This window comes from Thermothelomyces heterothallicus, assembly GCF_042370625.1.
Source record: "Thermothelomyces heterothallicus CBS 202.75 unplaced genomic scaffold P884_scaffold_31, whole genome shotgun sequence".
Classification (NCBI taxonomy): domain Eukaryota; kingdom Fungi; phylum Ascomycota; class Sordariomycetes; order Sordariales; family Chaetomiaceae; genus Thermothelomyces; species Thermothelomyces heterothallicus.
In genome coordinates this window covers 229,242-247,502 of record NW_027192592.1, presented here as the reverse complement: position 1 = coordinate 247,502, position 18,261 = coordinate 229,242, and the positions used below count along the sequence as shown (strand labels likewise).

Below are 18,261 nucleotides of genomic sequence, written 5' to 3'. Positions count from 1 at the left end.
CAGAAGTGGTGATAAGATGCGTTGATTCTTCCAAGTGCCAGAGGCACTTGGGGATGCTGTCTAAATACATGTCTATGACCCCTGGCTCATCATCCCTGTTGGTGGGTCAGTCGGATCTGACCCACTGACAGCCATATGCTGCAACATTGGCTGTCAAAGGGAGAACGGAGTTCACTCCGATATTTCTCCTCGTCTTCGAGTTTGGCCTTCACAACGGCGTCCATGTTTTCCATCCACAGTGCCGCGGTCTGCTTCAGGTCAGGGATCACGTTCTTGTTGGCTCCAAACTTGGGGAGAATATGGTCTTCAAAGATGGAGAGCCACCCATTAATGGACGTTGTACAAGCCCAAAACCACACAGCCTTGGAGGACCACAAGTCTTGGATTGTGTGAACAATCGGAATATCGTGTGCTGGTTGGGTGGCCTTCATCTCTTCCTCCATTGCGCCCAAGAACCCCTGCCGCTCCTGGTCAAAACACCCATACTCGCCATCGACGATTTCGTCAATAGTGCAATCAGTCAGCCAGTAGGGTACGGTCAGCATTTCGGCCGGAAGCGCGCAAATCCACTCAAGATCGGGCAGACACGAAATGTTCCAGTCGTCATCATCTACGAAAATGTTGCTCTCATTGATATCGGTGAGTTGTAGGAGGAACGGGCCGTTACCGCGGTGTGAGGGGATAAAGTGGTGCATGACTGCCCGCAGCAGCGTCCGGATGGTGATGCGCTCCCTGGCGTCTCTGTCATTCCGAACGGCATGGCGGTAATGAAGAAAGTAATTAGTTATCATGTACGGTAAGCATGTCGGAAGCGAACGTGTCGGTGCTCTGATAGACCTGGCGAGCCTGGATATTCCTTGGCATCCCGCTATTTTCAAAGATGATAATGGTGCATGTAAGTGGTCGGTTAGTAAGAGCAATAGTGCCGTCGCTCGCGTTAAAGTGGAAAGAACCGATAATATTTGTTTGCGGGAGGCGGGCGAGGGAGAGCATGATGGCCATCTAAGACCAATGCTGACGCACAAAGGGTAATTAGGGCCGCTATCACGGCGCCTCTGAGATGATCGATGGGTGCGACAGAGGGGTAGAGCCATTGTGCCATCAGCTCTAGCTTAGGTTGGTAGTTCGCATGCAATGTATGTACATCGTGTGAAGCGAGCTCTGAGGATTTAGTACGTCCGTAGAGTCAGGAAAACCACCGCTTCGAACATGTCACATAGGCATTAATAGGTGAAACAGGCACCAGTTGAATGTTCATTGAAGAGTGAGCCTCGATCGGCTATCGTTGACTTTGAGAACCAAAAACCGACTATCCCGCCCGTGCACCAATTATTCCTTCGCTCTATGTACGTCATTAGGTCGGAACTCATCACTCATCGTGCAGGTTGAATCATCGTTAGATGTCCGCCCGTTACTTTGGAGATGCACCAAGACATCCCCGTCATTCGCAGCTCCATCCCTTACGCGACACCGGCCAGCTTCAGCACGTTAGGGTTGTTGCTGAAGAAGCCCTGGTTGGCGTTGTACAGATGGTAGACCGTCTTGCGAACGATCTCACGGGTCTCGTCGTCAAGCTGCTCCGTTGGTGGGCTGAGCACCGCCTCGAAGACGGGGATGAGCTTCGGGGTGAGCTGCTGAATAGTAGGCTCGTTGTTCTCGTCTGCACAAGGTTAGCATTAGGTAGGCTCCGATGTTGTCTGGAATGAGAAGATGTACTTACAAAGCTTCGAGATGCACTCGTAAACGGGCGAATTCTCCTCGTAGTCTTCCTTGAGTGGGAGCAGGTCGACCAGTGCCGGGAGGACCTGACCGAGCGGAATCCGGTCAGGATGAGCCATAGTCATGCGCGAGATGCAGCCCGCAGCATTGTCCTTGAGGCGCGCTTCATTGAGGTGGAGCATCGGCTCCAGCTTCTGCAAGATCGTGTTGTAGTGAGGCAGATACGTGTTGCTATCGGTCGAGTTCAGAATGAGCTGACCGGTGGCATACGCCGCATTGCTCTTGGTTTCCGGATCCGTGTCCGAAAGACGCTTGAGCAAAAGCTTGAGAAGCTTCTCGGTGTACGGCGTGACGGCCGCCTCCATATTGGCGGCGCATTCGGCAATAACACCGACGGCAGTGGACCGTTCAATGTTCTCCGACTCGGACGCGGCGAACCGCAGGATAGGCTTCTCAAAGATCTTCCAGAGCTCGGCAAAGCCGGATCCGAGGGCGACAGCAAGACCAATAACCACATCGAGAGCGGTATCGATGACAAGCCAGTCGTATTCGGACGAGCCTTCAACCTCCTGCTCCTCATCCTCATCACCAAGATCCTGCTGGCAGGGGTGGGAGCGGGTGATGATGGTGGAGATGACCGTCACGACCTCCTTCATGAAGTCTTCCTGGGCGAGAATAGCAGGCCCACAAGTCTTGAGGGTGGCAGCAACGTTGCGGTTGATTTCGGTGACGACGGCGCTTGAATTCGTTAGCTTTCTTGCCAAAGACATCCTGCCGAATCAAAAAATCCAGTTTTGAAGCCAAAATCAGGAGTACAAATGCACGCTTTCTCAGCATCCGCAATGGTGCGTCTGAGTGAGCTGGGTAATAACGCGAGGTGGTCATCATGCTATTATTAAATATGCAGGGGGGTAGAAAGGTCGAAAAAAAAGAGAACATACCGATCAGCCTCCTCGTGCCACAGGGAGAGGGTCGCCTTGGACACGATCTCGCCCAGCTTGACGAGGGTCACAGTCGGGGACTGCTTAAGCGGAAGGCCAGGCTCCCAGTTGGTGCCCGTCTCCTGCTCCATGAGCTGCCAAACACGGGCATATGACCGCCAGAGAGTAGCGATGGCAGCCTTGCGGCAGCCTTCGTACGTGTGCTCGGCGAGTGGGGAGATGTTCTCGATAGCCTTCTCCAAGTACTCGGCAATCTCCTGCGTGCCACAGGCATAAGTGATCACGTCGCCGAGTATCTCCAGAGCAACCTCCTTCTCGAGGGCCTCAACCGAAACACCAAAGTCGTCATATTCGTCATCGTCGTCGTCGCTCATGAAGATCTCATCATCGTCATTAGAGTTCTTGATGGTGAGTTTCTTGCCGCCGGTAATGACCTCGTTGTCAGTGCCAACGATACCCTTCTCCTCCTCGCTGAGCTTGAGCTTGATTTCCTCCTCCTCGAGCTTCAGGCTCTCAAAGAGGCCGTTGAAAACACCAGGAAGGAACGGTGCGAACTCCCTCTCGTAGACTTTGGCAAGGGCGCTCCACAGGATGAAGCTGCTTTCCTTGAGCCTCGAGTTATCGAGGTGAAGCGCCTCCTCGCTCGACCGCATCAGGTCGACGACGTAGGGCTGGAAGCTCTGCGCACCAACGGCCGTGGCGATGCGGCCGACCGAGTCGCATACGCCACTCCGCAAGGAGAGGTCGTCCTCCGAATCCTTGATTGTGAGGTACGCACCAAGTGCACGCATGGTCTGCTCAAAGTAGGGCTTGAAGTCCTCGCCGAGGCACTCGGCAATGGCACCAATGGCACCGCAAGCAGCGACCTTGACCTTGTAGTCGTCGTGGGAGATGAGAGCCCCGATGTTGTTGATGAGGTCACCGGCGTGCTGCTTCATGAAGTCGGCATCCAAACCCTCAGACATGGCGTCAAGGGCGCCGCAAACCGAGCGGATAATCTCAATATTCTTCTTGGCCAGCTTCGGGTCCGCCGTGGGAGTCATGGCCGCCTGCAGATTTTTGACCAGAGCAGTCAAGACAGGCTCGTTGTAAGGCGTCAGCTCTTCGGCAATGTCATCGGCGAGGCGGGCAAGGCCAATGAGAGCAGTATGTCTGACACCCACGTCCGGGTCGTTCAGGAGGTTGAGGGCCATCGGCATGATGGCCTTGACTTGCGAGGCGATGAAATCGGGCGCGCCTTCAACGACGGTGCCCAGGGCAAGGATACCGGCCTTCCTGTAACCCGGCTCGGTGGAGGTAGCGAACTTGGGGAGAGCGTCAAGAAGGGGCACGATGACCTGGCGGGGCGGCAGGTCGTTCGCCAGCTGATCCAGCAGAGCCAGGGCAGACCGCGCAGGACCCATGTCGTCATCATCCTCGTCGTCGTCAATTTCGGTCAAGATCAGCAAGCTCTTTTGCGTGAGCTGCTGGCCCATGTCCTTCATGCCCTGGATCTTCATGCGGCGGTAGCGGACGGTCTGGGCCAGGAAGGCGAGTGCCTGGGAGCGAACGTCGTCCTCGGCCTGCTTGTTCGCGGCAAGATCGATCATGAACTGGACCAGGTCCTTCAGATACTTGCCGAGCAGGGCCGACTCGTACGCGAGGAATTGCTGGAAAACCTCGAATGCCTGGCCGGTCTTCTCATCGTCGCCGGTCTGGACAGCGTCCTTGAGGACGTCGACCATGGGCGGGATCAGAGACTGGAGGGCGGCAACCGACTCTTCGTCCTCCAGGGGCTCGAACAGGAGCAGCATGGCGCCGATGGACATCATGGAGTTGATGCGCACGTCGGCGCTCTGGGGGTCGCGCAGGGTGTGGCCGAAGAGCTCGAGGAGCTTGGACATGTGGTCGGCAAACGAGGTCGGGTTCTCCTCGAGCAAGCTGAAGATGATGTACGAGCCAACTTCGCGCTGGGCAACCTCGTTGCTGCTCGCCAGGTTGAAGAGGGCCGGGATCAGGTCGGGCCATTCGCCGTCCTCGAGGTCGATGGCGGCGACAGCGGCGACCAGACGCGAGTTGGCATGACGAGCGCGGGGGGTCTGCTCGTTCATGGTCGCCTGAACGAGGTGCTGCCGAACGGCCGGCTTCTGCTCCTTGGGAATCTTCTCCCAGTGTTTGACGGCCAAGCGCGCAGCCTGCACCGCAGCCTGCTGCCGCACGTTGACATCCTGGTGGGTCGCAACGATCTCAATGAGGAGAAGAAGTGACTCGGGATGAGAATAATAGTTCTTTTGGAGCTCGGCAGTGACCGCCTTGAGATTTTGGGTATTGGCTGGAGGAGGAGGAGGAGGAGGCGTCAGCGCGGGAACCGACATGCGGCATCTCGAAAAGTTTAAGGCGGGGGAAACCACCTTAGGTTCAATGGTCGAGAGCGCGCGCGATCAGAGAAGCGGCAGACGGATATTGCACGGGGGTAACTTACGAACTTGCGACTCTTGCAGGAGCGCAGCCAACCTTTGTTTATCCATGGTGCCGCCTCGGATCGAAAGGAAAGAAAGGGGTATCACGAGAAAGAGAAGAAAAGAATGGAAGGGTAGCGGCAGCGTTGGGAATTGTCTGTCGCGACAAAGAGGGTCCCGGCGACCCGAGGAAAATTTTGGATTTTCCCAATTTCCAGTGTGGAACTGATAAGAGATAGGCTAACCTGTTTATTGCTGCGGGGTAACGGAGGAAGAGGGGCAGCCAAGTTCTCACCGCCTTCTTGGAGCTTGTGAACAAGGGTTAGGGTTGATGAAAGCACCGAGAGCCGAGTCCAAATAACCAGACGTCCTGTGAGCAGAGGCTATCAGCAGACGGCGTTCACCCCTTACTTACATGTTAATCAAGTAGCTTCATAATTGACTTTGGTGCCGGAAGCATTGTGCATACCCAGCCTAACCTGGCTGGGCGTTCACAGCCCTGGGAGTCATCGCCACACCTCATTCTCAAGGGACCATAACCACGCAATCTTTTATTTCCTGGTTAATTAGTGTGATCCACGCTGGTAGGCCACTAGGATCTCTTTATTTTGATTTGTTTATTTGTTTATTCATTTACTGATCTCTGACACCGAAGATTAACAAGAGGAACCATCATGGCCCGAACAAGATGTAGTAATTAATTAGAATGCCAGGCTGTGAACAACCTCTTGGCCGTGGTATCCATGGCTTGCTTAATCAGACCTTGGTGGGCGTCGGGCCCAGAGTTTTCGAGAGGATCCCCCCGCCCTGAAGTTTGTATCCGTCGGAAAGATGTATCGTTCGAGAGATTTAGCTAGTACACCCCATCTATGACCAGGCTTGAAGTGAGACGTAGCATATAGCAACCCATGACAAAAAGTTTTTTATTTCGCTTCAATTCGAAAGCCGTCACTCACCCGGGCGATGTGTTAGATCCCGTGCCAGAAAACAATGAATCATGTTTGTGGCCCGTACCTCTCGGTTCTCTTTACGACGGTGGTTCGCGTGCTTCTCTGTCAGACATGGGTACATCTGAGTCTTTTGCGTGTAAAAAATCCTGAGGTATTAGAGACAGGTGCATCGTTGAGAAATTCAGAGTCCAAATTCAATTGAATTCAATTGCTGCGCTCTTCAATGCCATGCAATAGCTAAGATTACTGACACAACGAGAACCAGGGGGTTCATTTCTGTTGTCCAAATTATCCCCTTTCTCGTCCTCCACCTAATAGTCAGTGACATGTGAGACATCATCTTGAGGTCCTCTCCGGTCTCAGGTACTCTTCAAGACGAGCGCTCCATCGCACACAGACTACGTCGTCCCTGTGATCAAAGGGAGGGAGGAGGCGGTTACGAAACAAAGGTCGGGTGAGATAATTAGGAAAGACATGGGTGAATATGAATTAAGGCTTGAGTGTTTTCGTATGGGAAAACTCGAGAGTCCAACAGCGGTTGCTGATGTTAGTGGATCAAGCGGCAACGTCGACACTGGACACGACTACATATTTGACGTAATCATCTATCATGATAGCAGTGTTGCTGTGGGCTGATGCTGTTGGCAACAGATTGCTCTTGCCAACATTGAAGCATGGTTCGCGGCCAGACGCATCTGATAGACGGATTATACGGATTATACCAGCACCCTGCACAGCATCTTATTCATTGCGACTCTTCAGATAGATATCGCCACATTATGAAATACAGGTATTCCGAACCAGAATTAGTCCAAAGTCCATCCACCTTTGTCCCTCAATGCCAATACTCGTTGCACAATACGATCATGAAAGCTTTCCAAAAAGGGCCTTAGAAAACCACGCCCTTGACCTGCGCAACCTTGGCAACGTTGATGTTTCGCATCAACAGCACACCGACAAAAGTCACAGCCATTACCGAGGTGCCGGCAGCGAGCATCCGTGTCTGGGCGTAACCATAGGCTTCCTGGATGGCGCGCCTGGTAGGAGTTCCGTCTGCAAATGAAAGCTGGACATCAAGCTGCTCATATATCTCGTCGAGCTGCGGCAGCGCCGATTCCGGCAAGTACCGAATCAGAGCTTTCCGGAAAGTGTTTGTCCAGATGGCACCCGAAATGGTAGCGCCGACGGCATAGCCGGTGGTGCCGACGACGTTCAGCAGGGAGAGCGCGGCGGCGACATGCTGATGATCGACAGCTGCGAGCATGGCGACCTGCATGACGATGATGAAGGTGCTGCCGGCGATGGAGATGAAAACTTCGCACATGATGAGGTAGCCAACGGACTGGTCCGGGCGGCGGAAGTAAATCATCAGGCCTTGGGCGAACGTGTAGAGGGGTACTGCAATGTACAGCAACCACTTGAAATGGCTCGTCTTGCGGATCAGGAATCCGACGATGAAGAGGAGGACGCCCGAGACGACGCTGAACGTGTTGTCGATGTATCCGCTCTGAGACACGGTGAGGTCGTTGACGGCCTGGAGGAAGGAGCTGAAGTAGTTGGCCCAGCAGTAGTAGGAGACCTGGTAGCTGATGCTGAGCATGCAGGTGCCGATCACGGTCCGATCGGACAGCATCTTGTAGGTGATCATGGGGACCGGGGCCCAGAAGGACTCGTAAAGCCCGAAGGCGCAGAGCAGAACGAAGCCGACGACGATCATGGCAATGATATAGTCCGAGCCCCAGCCGTTCGGCGCCTCGCTAGCGAGGGTGAACGGCAGAAGAAATACGGTCAGGCCGGCGGAAAACAAAAGGACTCCGAGCGCTTTGGCACGGTTAGCGATGACTCGGCGGTCGCGGGTCTGGGGCTTGGCAACTGACCATCAAACTGGACAACGTAGTGCCAGATGGACTGCGTCCATGTGCGGCCGCTCTTTTCCTTGACAAGCAGGCCTTGCTTCCGGGCCTTGTGACGGTGGTACTTGAGAACAAAGAACAACGGAGCGGCAACGACCGGGAAGATGATAGAAAAGCAACCGAAGCCCCACCTCCAGCTGACGTGCTCCAGGAAATCCTCGGCAGCCTTAGGGCCAGCGAAGGCTGTAATGATGTAGGGCGAGGAGGTGAAGGCATAAGCCAGGCCACGGTTCTTCAGTTGGGAAGAATCGGCCGTGATCACGTCGATACAGTAGGTCATGCCGGTGAAGCCGACCTTGTAGAAGACCTGTGGTGGAGAGCATTGACTGTCAGCCCCGTACTACTCTTGACACTTGGACTCGTACAACAACACCATGGTCTTACATTTGCAGCACAGAACATGGCGAGTCCGTCGCAAGCGGCCATGAGAACCAGCCCTAGTGTAGCAAAGACGGCCATGATAACAAACCCCTCGGCTCTGCCCCAGATATCCAGAATATTGGAGAGAGGGATGAAGACGGCGGCTGTCATGGAACCAGCGACGATGTCGATAACGTTGAGCAGCGAGTGGGATTCAAAATCGCTCGTCACATAGGGGGTCAGACTGTTGAGGATGGCGCTCTGAAAGGCATTGACGAAGTATAGCAACCAGATGCTGAGCAGAGCAGAGAGGTTAGCTTTTCGGTAGCGGAAACAGACGCTTGGAGAAAACTGGTCACGCACTTCAGGAAGACGCCAACCAGAGCCGCTTTGGACCAGCTCATTGTCACGGCCTCAACTTCTTGCACGCCGCGCTGCACGTCCTTGGCGGGAAGGTCCGATGACGATGTGTCACCGCCATCGTTGTTGGCAGGGGCGGCGTGGTCGGCCACGGCCTCCTTGTCTGTCCTCTCAAAGGGAGCGTCGACGACGGTGGGATCGGCTCGCTTCTCCTCCTCCGCCGACGGCCGACGAAGGGCAGTTTTGATGTTGGACAATCGCGGCATTTTTGTCGACTGGACAGAGAATCGCTCCGGGAGATGGGGCGAGGGGGGGGGGAAGGCGGGAAACTCAAGGAGACAAGTTAGAGCCCGTCGAACAAGAGGGCGGCCAAAAGACGCGGCGATGCCAAAGCCGGATTGAATGGCCAGGCTCAGCTCAGCGAGCGGGATGAGAGACTGCAATGGCAAGTTAAGAAGAGATGGAGGAGATGTTGATATGTTGGTGGTTGGCGGTTGGCAGCAACGTCGTATTGAAATCGCCTGCGACTCGTGCCATGCGTTCCAGCCCCCGTGTTGTGCGGTGCCCTTTTTCCTCCCAATTCCCACATGGCGCGGATTGGCGAGGATTGGCGCGGCTTGGGCGTTGGAGCCCATCTGATAAGATCAGACCATGATTTTGCAAATATTGGCTGGGCCCTCTCGCTGGTGCGCTCCCGACATCGGTTCAACCCTGGTGGTGATGGTCCCAACTCGGAGCCCTTTGTACACAGTGTGTGCGCGATCGGGGTTGGCACTGAGAGCTTGCTCTGATTGATAACCTAATAACTGCCTTGAGCTCGTGGGTTTTACCTAATGAAACGCGCTCTTGATCCACACCTTCCCACTCTGCCCCACTCTTGGCTCGGGCTTGGATTGCAGCTGCCAAGGTGCAATCTAATCAATCCATCAGATTAGATCAGATTTTTTTTTTTTCCCGCCGGACCCTGCCTGCTCCTCGCTTACCACCCCACGCTATTCGACAAGCACAAGGGTCCCATCAGGTTAGGCCAGGTCGAGGAAAGGTCCGTCAAATGCGCGCATGTTGCGGGTTATCCTGCGGACGCTGCGGAGCAAGGTACGAAAAGAAAAGAAGAGAAGAGAAAAGAAAAGGAACCGGGGCAAGTTACTACAACACAGCACACTGGTGGTGGATTGTTACACTACGGAGACGGGCGAGACTGGCTCCGCGGCAACCAGTCTCTACGAAATAATCCGTACACACACACGCCCCGCCGTGAAGGTCTTGTCCTCAACAACTGACCTCACAGCTTAGAATCCCGCCATTTGGGACTCCTCTTCTCCACAAACGCCTGGATGCCCTCGCGGAAGTTGGCGCCCTGCACTAGCCGTGGATACCATTCCCGCTCCAAGGCCGACACCGCCTTCTCCACACTGCCCTCCTCCCAGGCCATGCGCACCCCCGTCCGCCCGACAATGAGCGCATCCGGGCTGTTTCGGCACATGGCTTGCGCAACCTCGAGGGCAGCGCGCACGACGACCTTGTTGTCGCCGTCGGCGCCAGCGGCATCCACCACCTGCGTCACGAGCCCCCACTCGTAGAGCGTCTTGGCGTCGACCGTCCGTCCCGTTAGCACGAGGTCCATGGTGCGCTGCAACCCCAGCGTGCGAGTCAACCGCGGCAGACAGCCCGCCACCGGCACGATGCCTCGCTTGACCTCGGGCAGGGAGAAGACGGCCGACGACGCGGCCACCACCACGTCGCAATTGGCCACCATCTCGAACCCCCCGCCCATGCAGATGCCATTGACCGCCGCAATGATGGGCTTCTTGCCGTCGCGCCGGGGAAGCCCCGCGAGCCCCGGCGCAGCCATGTCGTTGACCACGCCGGCCTTGTTCATGTCGTTCCACTCTGCTGCCGCGTCAGACACCCGCCCGATCAAGGGGGAAAGGGGAATCGAGCTCGTCTTGCGCCCCCCCCCTTCTCTCCTCTCTCTCTTCCACCCCCAACCGGGTTAACCAGGTACCAGGGTAGTGTGCGCAGCACAGCACGAAAATACTCACCGTGGAGATCCGCCCCGGTGCAAAACGCCCGCCCCGCGCCCGTGATGATGCCCACCCACAATGTCTCATCGCGGTCGAGTTCTTCCCAGACCTGTGCGATCTCGCGGCTCGTCGCCTTGTCGATGCAGTTGAGCTTGTCGGGCCGGTTGATTGTGACCTGGATGATGTGTTCCGCCGGATAGGACACGTAAAAGTGTCGGAATCGGACGGTCTCCCTTTTCCATGACATCGCGGCGGGATGGGGCTGGTTCGTATGCACTTGGTCAACTAAGGTGGGCTTCTGGCGGAAGCGATAGGCCTCGTCCTCGTAACCCTTTCTTTTTATTTTATAGCATTGCCGGCCAGTCCGGGGGTTGAAGGGGTTATCCCGGCTAGGACACGGATCCTCCTCGGGGGCCAGTGCTTACATACAAGGCATGCAAACTTTACCGACGACCCGGGTCTCACCCGTCCCTTGTATGGATGCATATTGGCACCCCATGCATGCGATATCGGGACAATCCGTCGCTCTGTGAGAGACACCCGAGAAAAAAAAAAAAAAAAAAAGAGTTGGGGAGAGAGCTTCGAGTCTCTGAGGGCAAGCTTCAACTTGTTTCTGGCCCGCATCTGCCCCGTCTGATCTCCTCCTCCGCCTTCTCAAACGTTCAATTGAACCCTCACGTTTGCACAAGAGTCAGCAACCCAACCATGACATCCACGACACTAGCACCCAATTACCCTCCCGTGAAGCTCCCGCACCCATTTCTGACGGCATACCGGGTGCACACCGTCACCGGCACGACGCCCGCGCAGCTCGTCTTGAAATTAGACGACCGGCAACCTGCGGATGGACGGCCATTACCGGAGCCTCTTCACCTCGGCACTCTGCAGTGGCTCGACCTGATCGTCCCGCCCCAGGATGAACGCCCGCCAATTTCTGACAACAGCCCATGGGCACGAGCGCGACGGAGTCCGTCGACCGTCTTCAGCTGGACGGGATCCAGCGCACCGTCCCTGGGTCCCGTCTGGAACGTCGTCCACGCCATCTTCCTCGCGCACCCGACCCACGAATATTTCAGACTCGTGCTGAAGGGCGAGGGAAACGGCCAACTTACGGACGAGCTCCTTGCCACGGGCCTGGCGGTCGTGCATCCCAAGCCGCGTTGGGATGCGCGAGGCCCTCCGGCGGGGACCCGACAGCCGATCGTCAGCGGCGAGGGCGAACTGCTGATCCTCCGGAGTTCGTTCTGGCAGGGCGCCGCGTCGCCCGTCGGGCCGCGTCCGATCTGGATCGTCGGCGATGGCACGGACAGCCACCTGCGAAAGCCCCTGGCCGAGTATCCTCCGATGCCCGAGAACTTCCACATTACCAACAAGTTCCCGGACGGAGAGCCGGTCTTCACACGCCACCCGGTCAGGCGTCCTAAGCCACGGCCCGGATCGATCGTCTACAGTCGCTACATTCCCGAGCTCGACGCGCACTTTTCTCTCGAGGTGGTCGACTGGCAAGATGAGGAACACCTGAAGCTCTTCAACAAGTGGCAGAACGACCCGCGTGTCGCGGCCGGGTGGAACGAGACGGGGACTCTGGACCAGCACCGCGAGTACCTGCGCAGGCTGCACTTTGATCCTCACGTCCTCTGCCTGTTCGGGCGGTTCGACAACTCGCGTTTCGCTTACTACGAGCTGTACTGGGCAAAGGTAAGCCCCTGGGCCCCTCTTCTTCTTTCCCGAATGCCCGATTGTGTGTGTGTGTGTGTGTCTCATGCCCTTTCTAACAACATTTTGTTTGTCCCAATTCCTAGGAGGACCACTTCGGCGCCCACTATGATGCCGGCAACTACGATCGCGGCCGTCACTCGCTCGTCGGCGAGGCCTCGTTCCGCGGCCCCAAGCGCGTCAACGCCTGGTACTCGAGCTGCATCCACTACTGCTTCCTCGACGACCCTCGGACTGCCAACGTCGTGGGCGAGCCCAAGGCCACGGGAGGCACCATCCTCACGTACGAGAACGCGCAGGGCTTGGTCATTGGCAAGTACGTGGATCTGGGACACAAGCGGTCGGTGCTGTCGATCTGCAGTAGGGAGAAGTGGTTCCAGCTATGTCCGCTGTTCTGGGACGGGCGGGAAAAGCCGCTGGAGTCGGCAGACCGAGCCGCGTGGAATGCAAAGCTCTAATCATGTGTTTTTTTTTCCTCCTTTCTCTTACACTGTCAGCACTTCCTGTAACCTAGAATTCTACCTTCTCCAAGGACGAGAACCCGTTGTGAAAGGTTTTCAGCAGTAAGATACCACGACGCATCTATCACCCCTTCGCCAACGATAAAATAGCCGAGGCAAACCCAGCTCGGCGAGGGGCGGTCTGGGCGACTCGGGGAGTCCCTGTATGATGCACATACGATAGGCTACCAGACGCTGAGGGCGGCATCACATTCTGCAAAAAGACTCTTCCGTCTGCAGGGCCGGGTTGTACCCATGCCCCCGGGGGGGGGGGAGGGGAGCGTTGTGGAGTCGGCGGGACTTTCTCATGGTCCACACTCTTCCCCCCCCGAGAACACCACACCCCCCCTTCTTCATCCCACCCCTGTACAAACAATAGATTATCTCGCACGAGTGCGACCCGATGTCGGCAGTGGTTCACGCTAACCAGTTATGGCTGCTCTTTAAACGAGTAGTGTATGCCCACCGGGGGGGACCCTTGTTGGCACCGTCCTCCTGCCGTCGAGGGAAGGAAAGAAAAGGGAGTGACAAAGCAAGAAGAAAAAGCCGAAGAAGAAGGGGCACCGGCACCGGCCAGTTCTCATGCTTGCTGGTACGGATACGGATACGGATACCATCGAGTCGGGAGGACGACCATGAAGTTCGTCAACACATTCACGGGCTACGGGCGCCTGCTCCTGGCGGGCGACCCATCCAGGGGCGACCTGTGCATGCTGCTCGCGGCGGTGTTGTGCGCCATCGCCTCGGGCGTGCCGTTCCCCCTGATCGGTATCTTCTTCGGCGAGCTCCTCAACGACTTCAACGAGGTGACGTGCATGGAGGACGCGACGGAGGGGGGGGCGGTGCCGGACGCGGCGGCGGCGTCGTACCAGAGCAGCGTCAACGACAAGATCCTCATGATCGTGTACCTGGCCATCGCCCAGTTCGTCACCATCTACGCCCACCTGACCTGCTGGACGCTGTACGGGACGCGGCTGGCGCAGCGGCTGCGCGAGCGCTACCTGGCGACGCTGCTGCGCCAGGAGCCGTCCTACTTCGACGGCCTGCCGCCGGGCGAGGTGGCGTCGCGCCTGAGCGCCGACATCCAGACCATCCGCTCGGGCACGTCCGAGAAGGTGGGCATCTGCCTGTCGAGCGTGTCCTTCTTCGTCACGGCCTACATCGTCGCCTTCGTCAAGAACTGGGAGCTCGCCGCCATGCTCATCTCGCTCGTGCCCGCCTACTTCCTCATGTCCCTCGTGGGCAGCCACTACATCGAGAAGTACTCGGGCCTCGTGGCCGACCACGCCGCCCGGGCCGCCTCCGTCGCGTCCGAGGCGCTGTCCAACGTCGTCGTCGTCCAGGCCTTCGGCGCCCACGCCCGCCTCGAGCGCAAGTTCGCCGAGGCCCTCTCGGCCTCCAGGCGCGAGGGGCTCAAGAAGGCCACCGCCGTCGGCATCCAGTCCGGCGTGCTCTACTTCATCGCCTACGGCGCCAACGGCCTCGCCTTCTGGCAGGGCAGCCGGCGCATCGCCGACGCGGCCGCCGGGCAGGAGAAGAGCGGCGCCACCGTCGGTGCTACCTTTACCGTCATCTTTATTCTGATCGAAGGTCAGTCGGGAACTCTCTCTCTCTCTCTCTCTGAGTCTTCCTCTTTTTCTTCTTCTTCTTTTTATCTTTACATATATTCTTTTTTCTTCTTCTTTTTATCTTTACATATATTCTTATTCTGTGTTTTCCGTGTCTCGCTGACCGAGGCCTATGTACATACATGACAGCTACCTTACTCCTGAGCCAGATTGCTCCGTTTGTCCACCTCTTCATCGCGGCGGTGGCATCGTTCCGAAAGCTCGGCGAGGAGATGGACCGGGAGTCGCAAATTGACGGGACGGCATCCTCTGGTGTCCGACTCCTCGAGCGGCAGCAAGAACAGCAAACAGCCGGAGACTCCGGGTCCGACAAGTTCGGCTTCGAGCTCGAGGGCGTCTCGTTCTCCTACCCGTCCCGGCCCGAGGTCACCGTGCTGGACAAGGTCGACATCAGCATCCCGGCGTCCAAGCATACGGCCATCGTCGGCCTCTCGGGCAGCGGCAAGTCGACCATCGCCGGCCTGGTGACGAGGCTCTACGACCCGACCGAGGGGCGGGTCCTGTTTGGCGGGCACGACCTGCGCGAGATCAACGTGCGGGAGCTGCGCAGCTTGGTCAGCCTGGTGCAGCAGGAGCCGTCGCTCCTGGACCGGTCGCTGCTGGAGAACATCGCGCACGGGTTGGTCAACTCGCCCGACCCGGCCCACGCCCGCCTCAAGGCGACGCTCCTGGGGCCCGAGCTCGCCGACCTGGCGGCCAAGGTTCGGGACGGCGAGGACCTGGAGGCGGCGGCGGAGCGGCTCGGGCCGGAGGTGCGGGAGATCGTGAGGCTGGTGCGCGAGGCGGCCAGGCTGGCGGACGCCGACGGCTTCATCACGCGGCTGCAGCACGGGTACGGCACCGTCGTGGGCTCGAGCGGGCGGCTGATCAGCGGCGGGCAGAAGCAGCGGGTGGCGCTCGCGCGGGCCCTGGTCAAGAACCCGGCCGTGCTCGTGCTGGACGAGGCGACGGCCGCGCTCGACTCGAGGAGCGAGGAGCGCATCCAGCGGGCCATCAACAACAACAACAACAACAACAACATCTCGGCCGGCCGGACCGTGCTCACCATCGCCCACCGGCTCTCGACCGTCACGGGCGCCGACAACATCATCGTCATGCACAAGGGCCGCGTCGTCGAGCAGGGGAACCACGCGGCCCTGATGGCCCTGGGCGGCACGTACGCCGAGATGGTCAAGCTACAAACGCTCGGCCCCGCCGAGTCTCGTAAGCACGACGGCGACGCCCCGGCCACCACAGCCACTACTAGTACTACTACTAGTACTACTGTAACAACTACAACAGAAGACGCGGATCATCAGGTCGATTCAAAGGAGGAGGAGGAGGAGGAGGAGGGAGCTGTCGTTGACACCGGCAGCAGCGTGGTGGCGTCCGCCATGGCGGCTGCGGAGGAGACGGGAGGAGGTGGTGATGATGATGATGGAGGGAGGGGCGGTGGCGGTGGCGAGGGCGAGGGCGAGGGCGAGGCGGCGGAGGAACCCGAGACGCCGTCCAAGTCGTTGTGGGCGCTGGCGAAGGGGTACGCGCCGGCGGTGCGGCCGCACCTGCTGGTGATGGCGCTGGCGCTCGTGGGGTCGCTCGTGGTCGGCGGGGCCTTCTCGGGCGAGGCGGTCATCTTCGGCAACACGGTGGACCGGCTGAACGTGTGCCGGAGCCCGGACGACATCCGGTCGAGCGGCAGCTTCTTCGGGCTCATGTTCCTGGCGCTGGCCATCGTCGAGCTCGCGGCCAACGCGGCCAGCTGGACCGGGTTCGGGTGGGTGACGGAGCGGATCGTCTACTCGGTCCGGGTGCTCTCGTTCCGGTCCCTGTTCGAGCAGGACATGCAGTGGCACCAGTCGCGCGGCCGCACGCCGGCGGTGCTGCTGTCGTACATCACGCGCGACGGCAACGCGCTGGCCGGCCTGAGCGGGTCCGTCATCGGCACGCTCCTGTCCATCTCGGCCAACCTGGTGGCGGCCGTGGTGATGACGCACGTCATCGCCTGGCGCATCGCCCTGGTCTGCCTCGCCCTGGTGCCGCTGCTGCTCGGCGCCGGCCTGCTGGAGCTGCGGGTGCTCGGCCGGTTCGAGGAGCGCCACGAGACGGCCTACGCCCGCTCGGTCGACATCGGCACCGAGGCGGTCGCGTCCATCAAGACGGTCGCCGCCCTCGCGCTCGAGGAGGAGACGCTGCGGACCTACCGCCGCTCCCTGCGCGGGCCCCGCCGCGAGACGCTCAGGGTGACGGTCCAGGCGAGCCTGTGCCAGGCCGCGACATACTTCCTCGGCAACTGCGTCAACGCGCTGGCCTACTGGTGGGGGGCCAGGCAGATCATCGGCGGCCACGTCTCCACCGCCCAGTTCCTCATCGTCGTCTTCTCCCTGCTCGTGAGCGCCCTGCTGTGGAGCCAGATGTTCGCCCTGGCCCCGGAGCTGTCGAGCGCCCGCGCGGCCATGGCCCGCATCCTGGGCCTGATCGAGATCGGCTCCGACGGGATGAAGGGCGACGTGCCTGCGGTTGCCCCTGCAGGGTCTGCGGGGGGGGATAAGAAGAGGGGCAAGAAGGACGAGGAGGAGGAGGAGGAGGAGGAAGACGACGGCGGGGGCGAAAAGTCGGACCCGTCGACCGAGGAGAAGGCCATCGACACGCCGGCGTCCCGCCGCGGCGGCGGGGCGGCCAGCGTGGAGTTCCGCGACGTCTGGTTCGCGTATCCGGCGCGGCCGGACGCCCAGGTGCTCAAGGGGCTGAGCATGGACATCCGGCCGGGCACCTTCTGCGCGCTGGTCGGGCCGAGCGGGGCGGGCAAGTCGACCATCATCTCGCTGGTGGAGCGGCTGTACACGCCGTCGTCCGGGGCGGTGCTGATCGACGGGGCCGACGTGAGCAAGAGCCGGGACACGTCCTTCCGGGACGCGATCGCGCTGGTGCCGCAGGAGAGCATGCTCTTCGAGGGCAGCGTCGCCTTCAACCTGGGGCTGGGCGCCCGGCCGGGCCGCGGCGAGGCGACGCGCGAGGAGATGGTGGAGGCGTGCAAGCTGGCCAACATCCACGACGTCATCGAGGCGCTGCCCGAGGGCTACGACACGCCGTGCGGGCCCAACGGGGCCCGCTTCTCGGGCGGGCAGAGGCAGCGCCTGTCCATCGCCCGGGCGCTCGTGCGCAAGCCCCGGCTGCTGATCCTCGACGAGCCGACCAGCGCGCTCGACGCCGAGTCGGAGCGGCTGCTGCAGGACGGCCTCGAGAAGGCGGCGCGGGGCATCACCGTCATCGCCATCGCCCACCGCCTGCGCACCATCCGCAAGGCCGACCGCATCTTTTGGATCGAGGACGGCCGCTGCGTCGACTCGGGCACCCACGAGGAGCTCATGCGCAAGTCGGCCGCCTACCGCGCCAACGTGATGCACCAGACGGTGGCCGAGTAGGGGGGGGGGTTGAACTGAAACATGTGTCGAGTGTCTGCAATGCGACAGATCTCTAGCATAATTAGTTAGACAAACGGCTGGGCAAAGAAGAAAATCGTTGAAACATATATACGTTGATAGTTTTGTACTACTGGTATAAGATAATTATCTAGGAGTCTAATTTAATATCTGTTGATTGTTTTTGGATAATGATATTATAATTAATTGAGAGATGTCTTGGATGATAATTATACAATAGTCGAGAAAATAGAATCTAGTGTCTCAATAATATGGCACTCTACTTTAAATGAATAGATGTTTAGGTATTATTA

At 58.7% G+C, this 18,261-nt stretch overlaps 5 protein-coding genes across 5 annotated transcripts; 1 reads left to right on the top strand and 4 right to left on the bottom strand.

The window, feature by feature from the left end:
• Positions 1-58: 58 nt before the first annotated feature.
• On the bottom strand, positions 59-1,461 carry P884DRAFT_316844 (uncharacterized protein). Its single transcript, XM_069445295.1, has one exon. It carries the CDS (start codon positions 1,092-1,094, stop codon positions 90-92), a length of 1,005 nt encoding a protein of 334 aa, XP_069294203.1. The 5' UTR covers positions 1,095-1,461; the 3' UTR covers positions 59-89.
• Positions 1,103-5,271, bottom strand: P884DRAFT_250791 (armadillo-type protein). The gene is made up of 4 exons (XM_069440662.1): positions 5,122-5,271; positions 2,661-4,971; positions 1,721-2,457; positions 1,103-1,660 (listed from the first exon to the last, which is right to left on the bottom strand). The coding sequence occupies exons 1-4, from the start codon at positions 5,165-5,167 to the stop codon at positions 1,461-1,463; spliced, it is 3,294 nt and encodes a 1,097-aa protein (XP_069294202.1). The 5' UTR covers positions 5,168-5,271; the 3' UTR covers positions 1,103-1,460.
• A 1,489-nt stretch (positions 5,272-6,760) lies between these two features.
• On the bottom strand, positions 6,761-9,309 carry P884DRAFT_250788 (general substrate transporter). The gene is made up of 4 exons (XM_069440661.1): positions 8,685-9,309; positions 8,346-8,616; positions 7,926-8,268; positions 6,761-7,869 (listed from the first exon to the last, which is right to left on the bottom strand). Exons 1-4 carry the CDS (start codon positions 8,945-8,947, stop codon positions 6,938-6,940), a joined length of 1,809 nt encoding a protein of 602 aa, XP_069294201.1. The 5' UTR covers positions 8,948-9,309; the 3' UTR covers positions 6,761-6,937.
• A 628-nt stretch (positions 9,310-9,937) lies between these two features.
• P884DRAFT_84813 (Crotonase-like protein) lies at positions 9,938-11,068 on the bottom strand. The gene is made up of 2 exons (XM_069446121.1): positions 10,724-11,068; positions 9,938-10,571 (listed from the first exon to the last, which is right to left on the bottom strand). Exons 1-2 carry the CDS (start codon positions 10,950-10,952, stop codon positions 9,964-9,966), a joined length of 837 nt encoding a protein of 278 aa, XP_069294200.1. The 5' UTR covers positions 10,953-11,068; the 3' UTR covers positions 9,938-9,963.
• Positions 11,069-11,250: 182 nt separating this feature from the next.
• P884DRAFT_287654 (mating factor A secretion protein STE6-like protein) lies at positions 11,251-18,105 on the top strand. Its single transcript, XM_069443894.1, has 8 exons — positions 11,251-12,403; positions 12,508-12,860; positions 13,550-14,511; positions 14,679-15,752; positions 15,786-15,806; positions 15,972-16,191; positions 16,228-17,035; positions 17,141-18,105. The coding sequence occupies exons 1-8, from the start codon at positions 11,411-11,413 to the stop codon at positions 17,948-17,950; spliced, it is 5,241 nt and encodes a 1,746-aa protein (XP_069294199.1). The 5' UTR covers positions 11,251-11,410; the 3' UTR covers positions 17,951-18,105.
• The last annotated feature ends 156 nt before the right edge of the window (positions 18,106-18,261 follow it).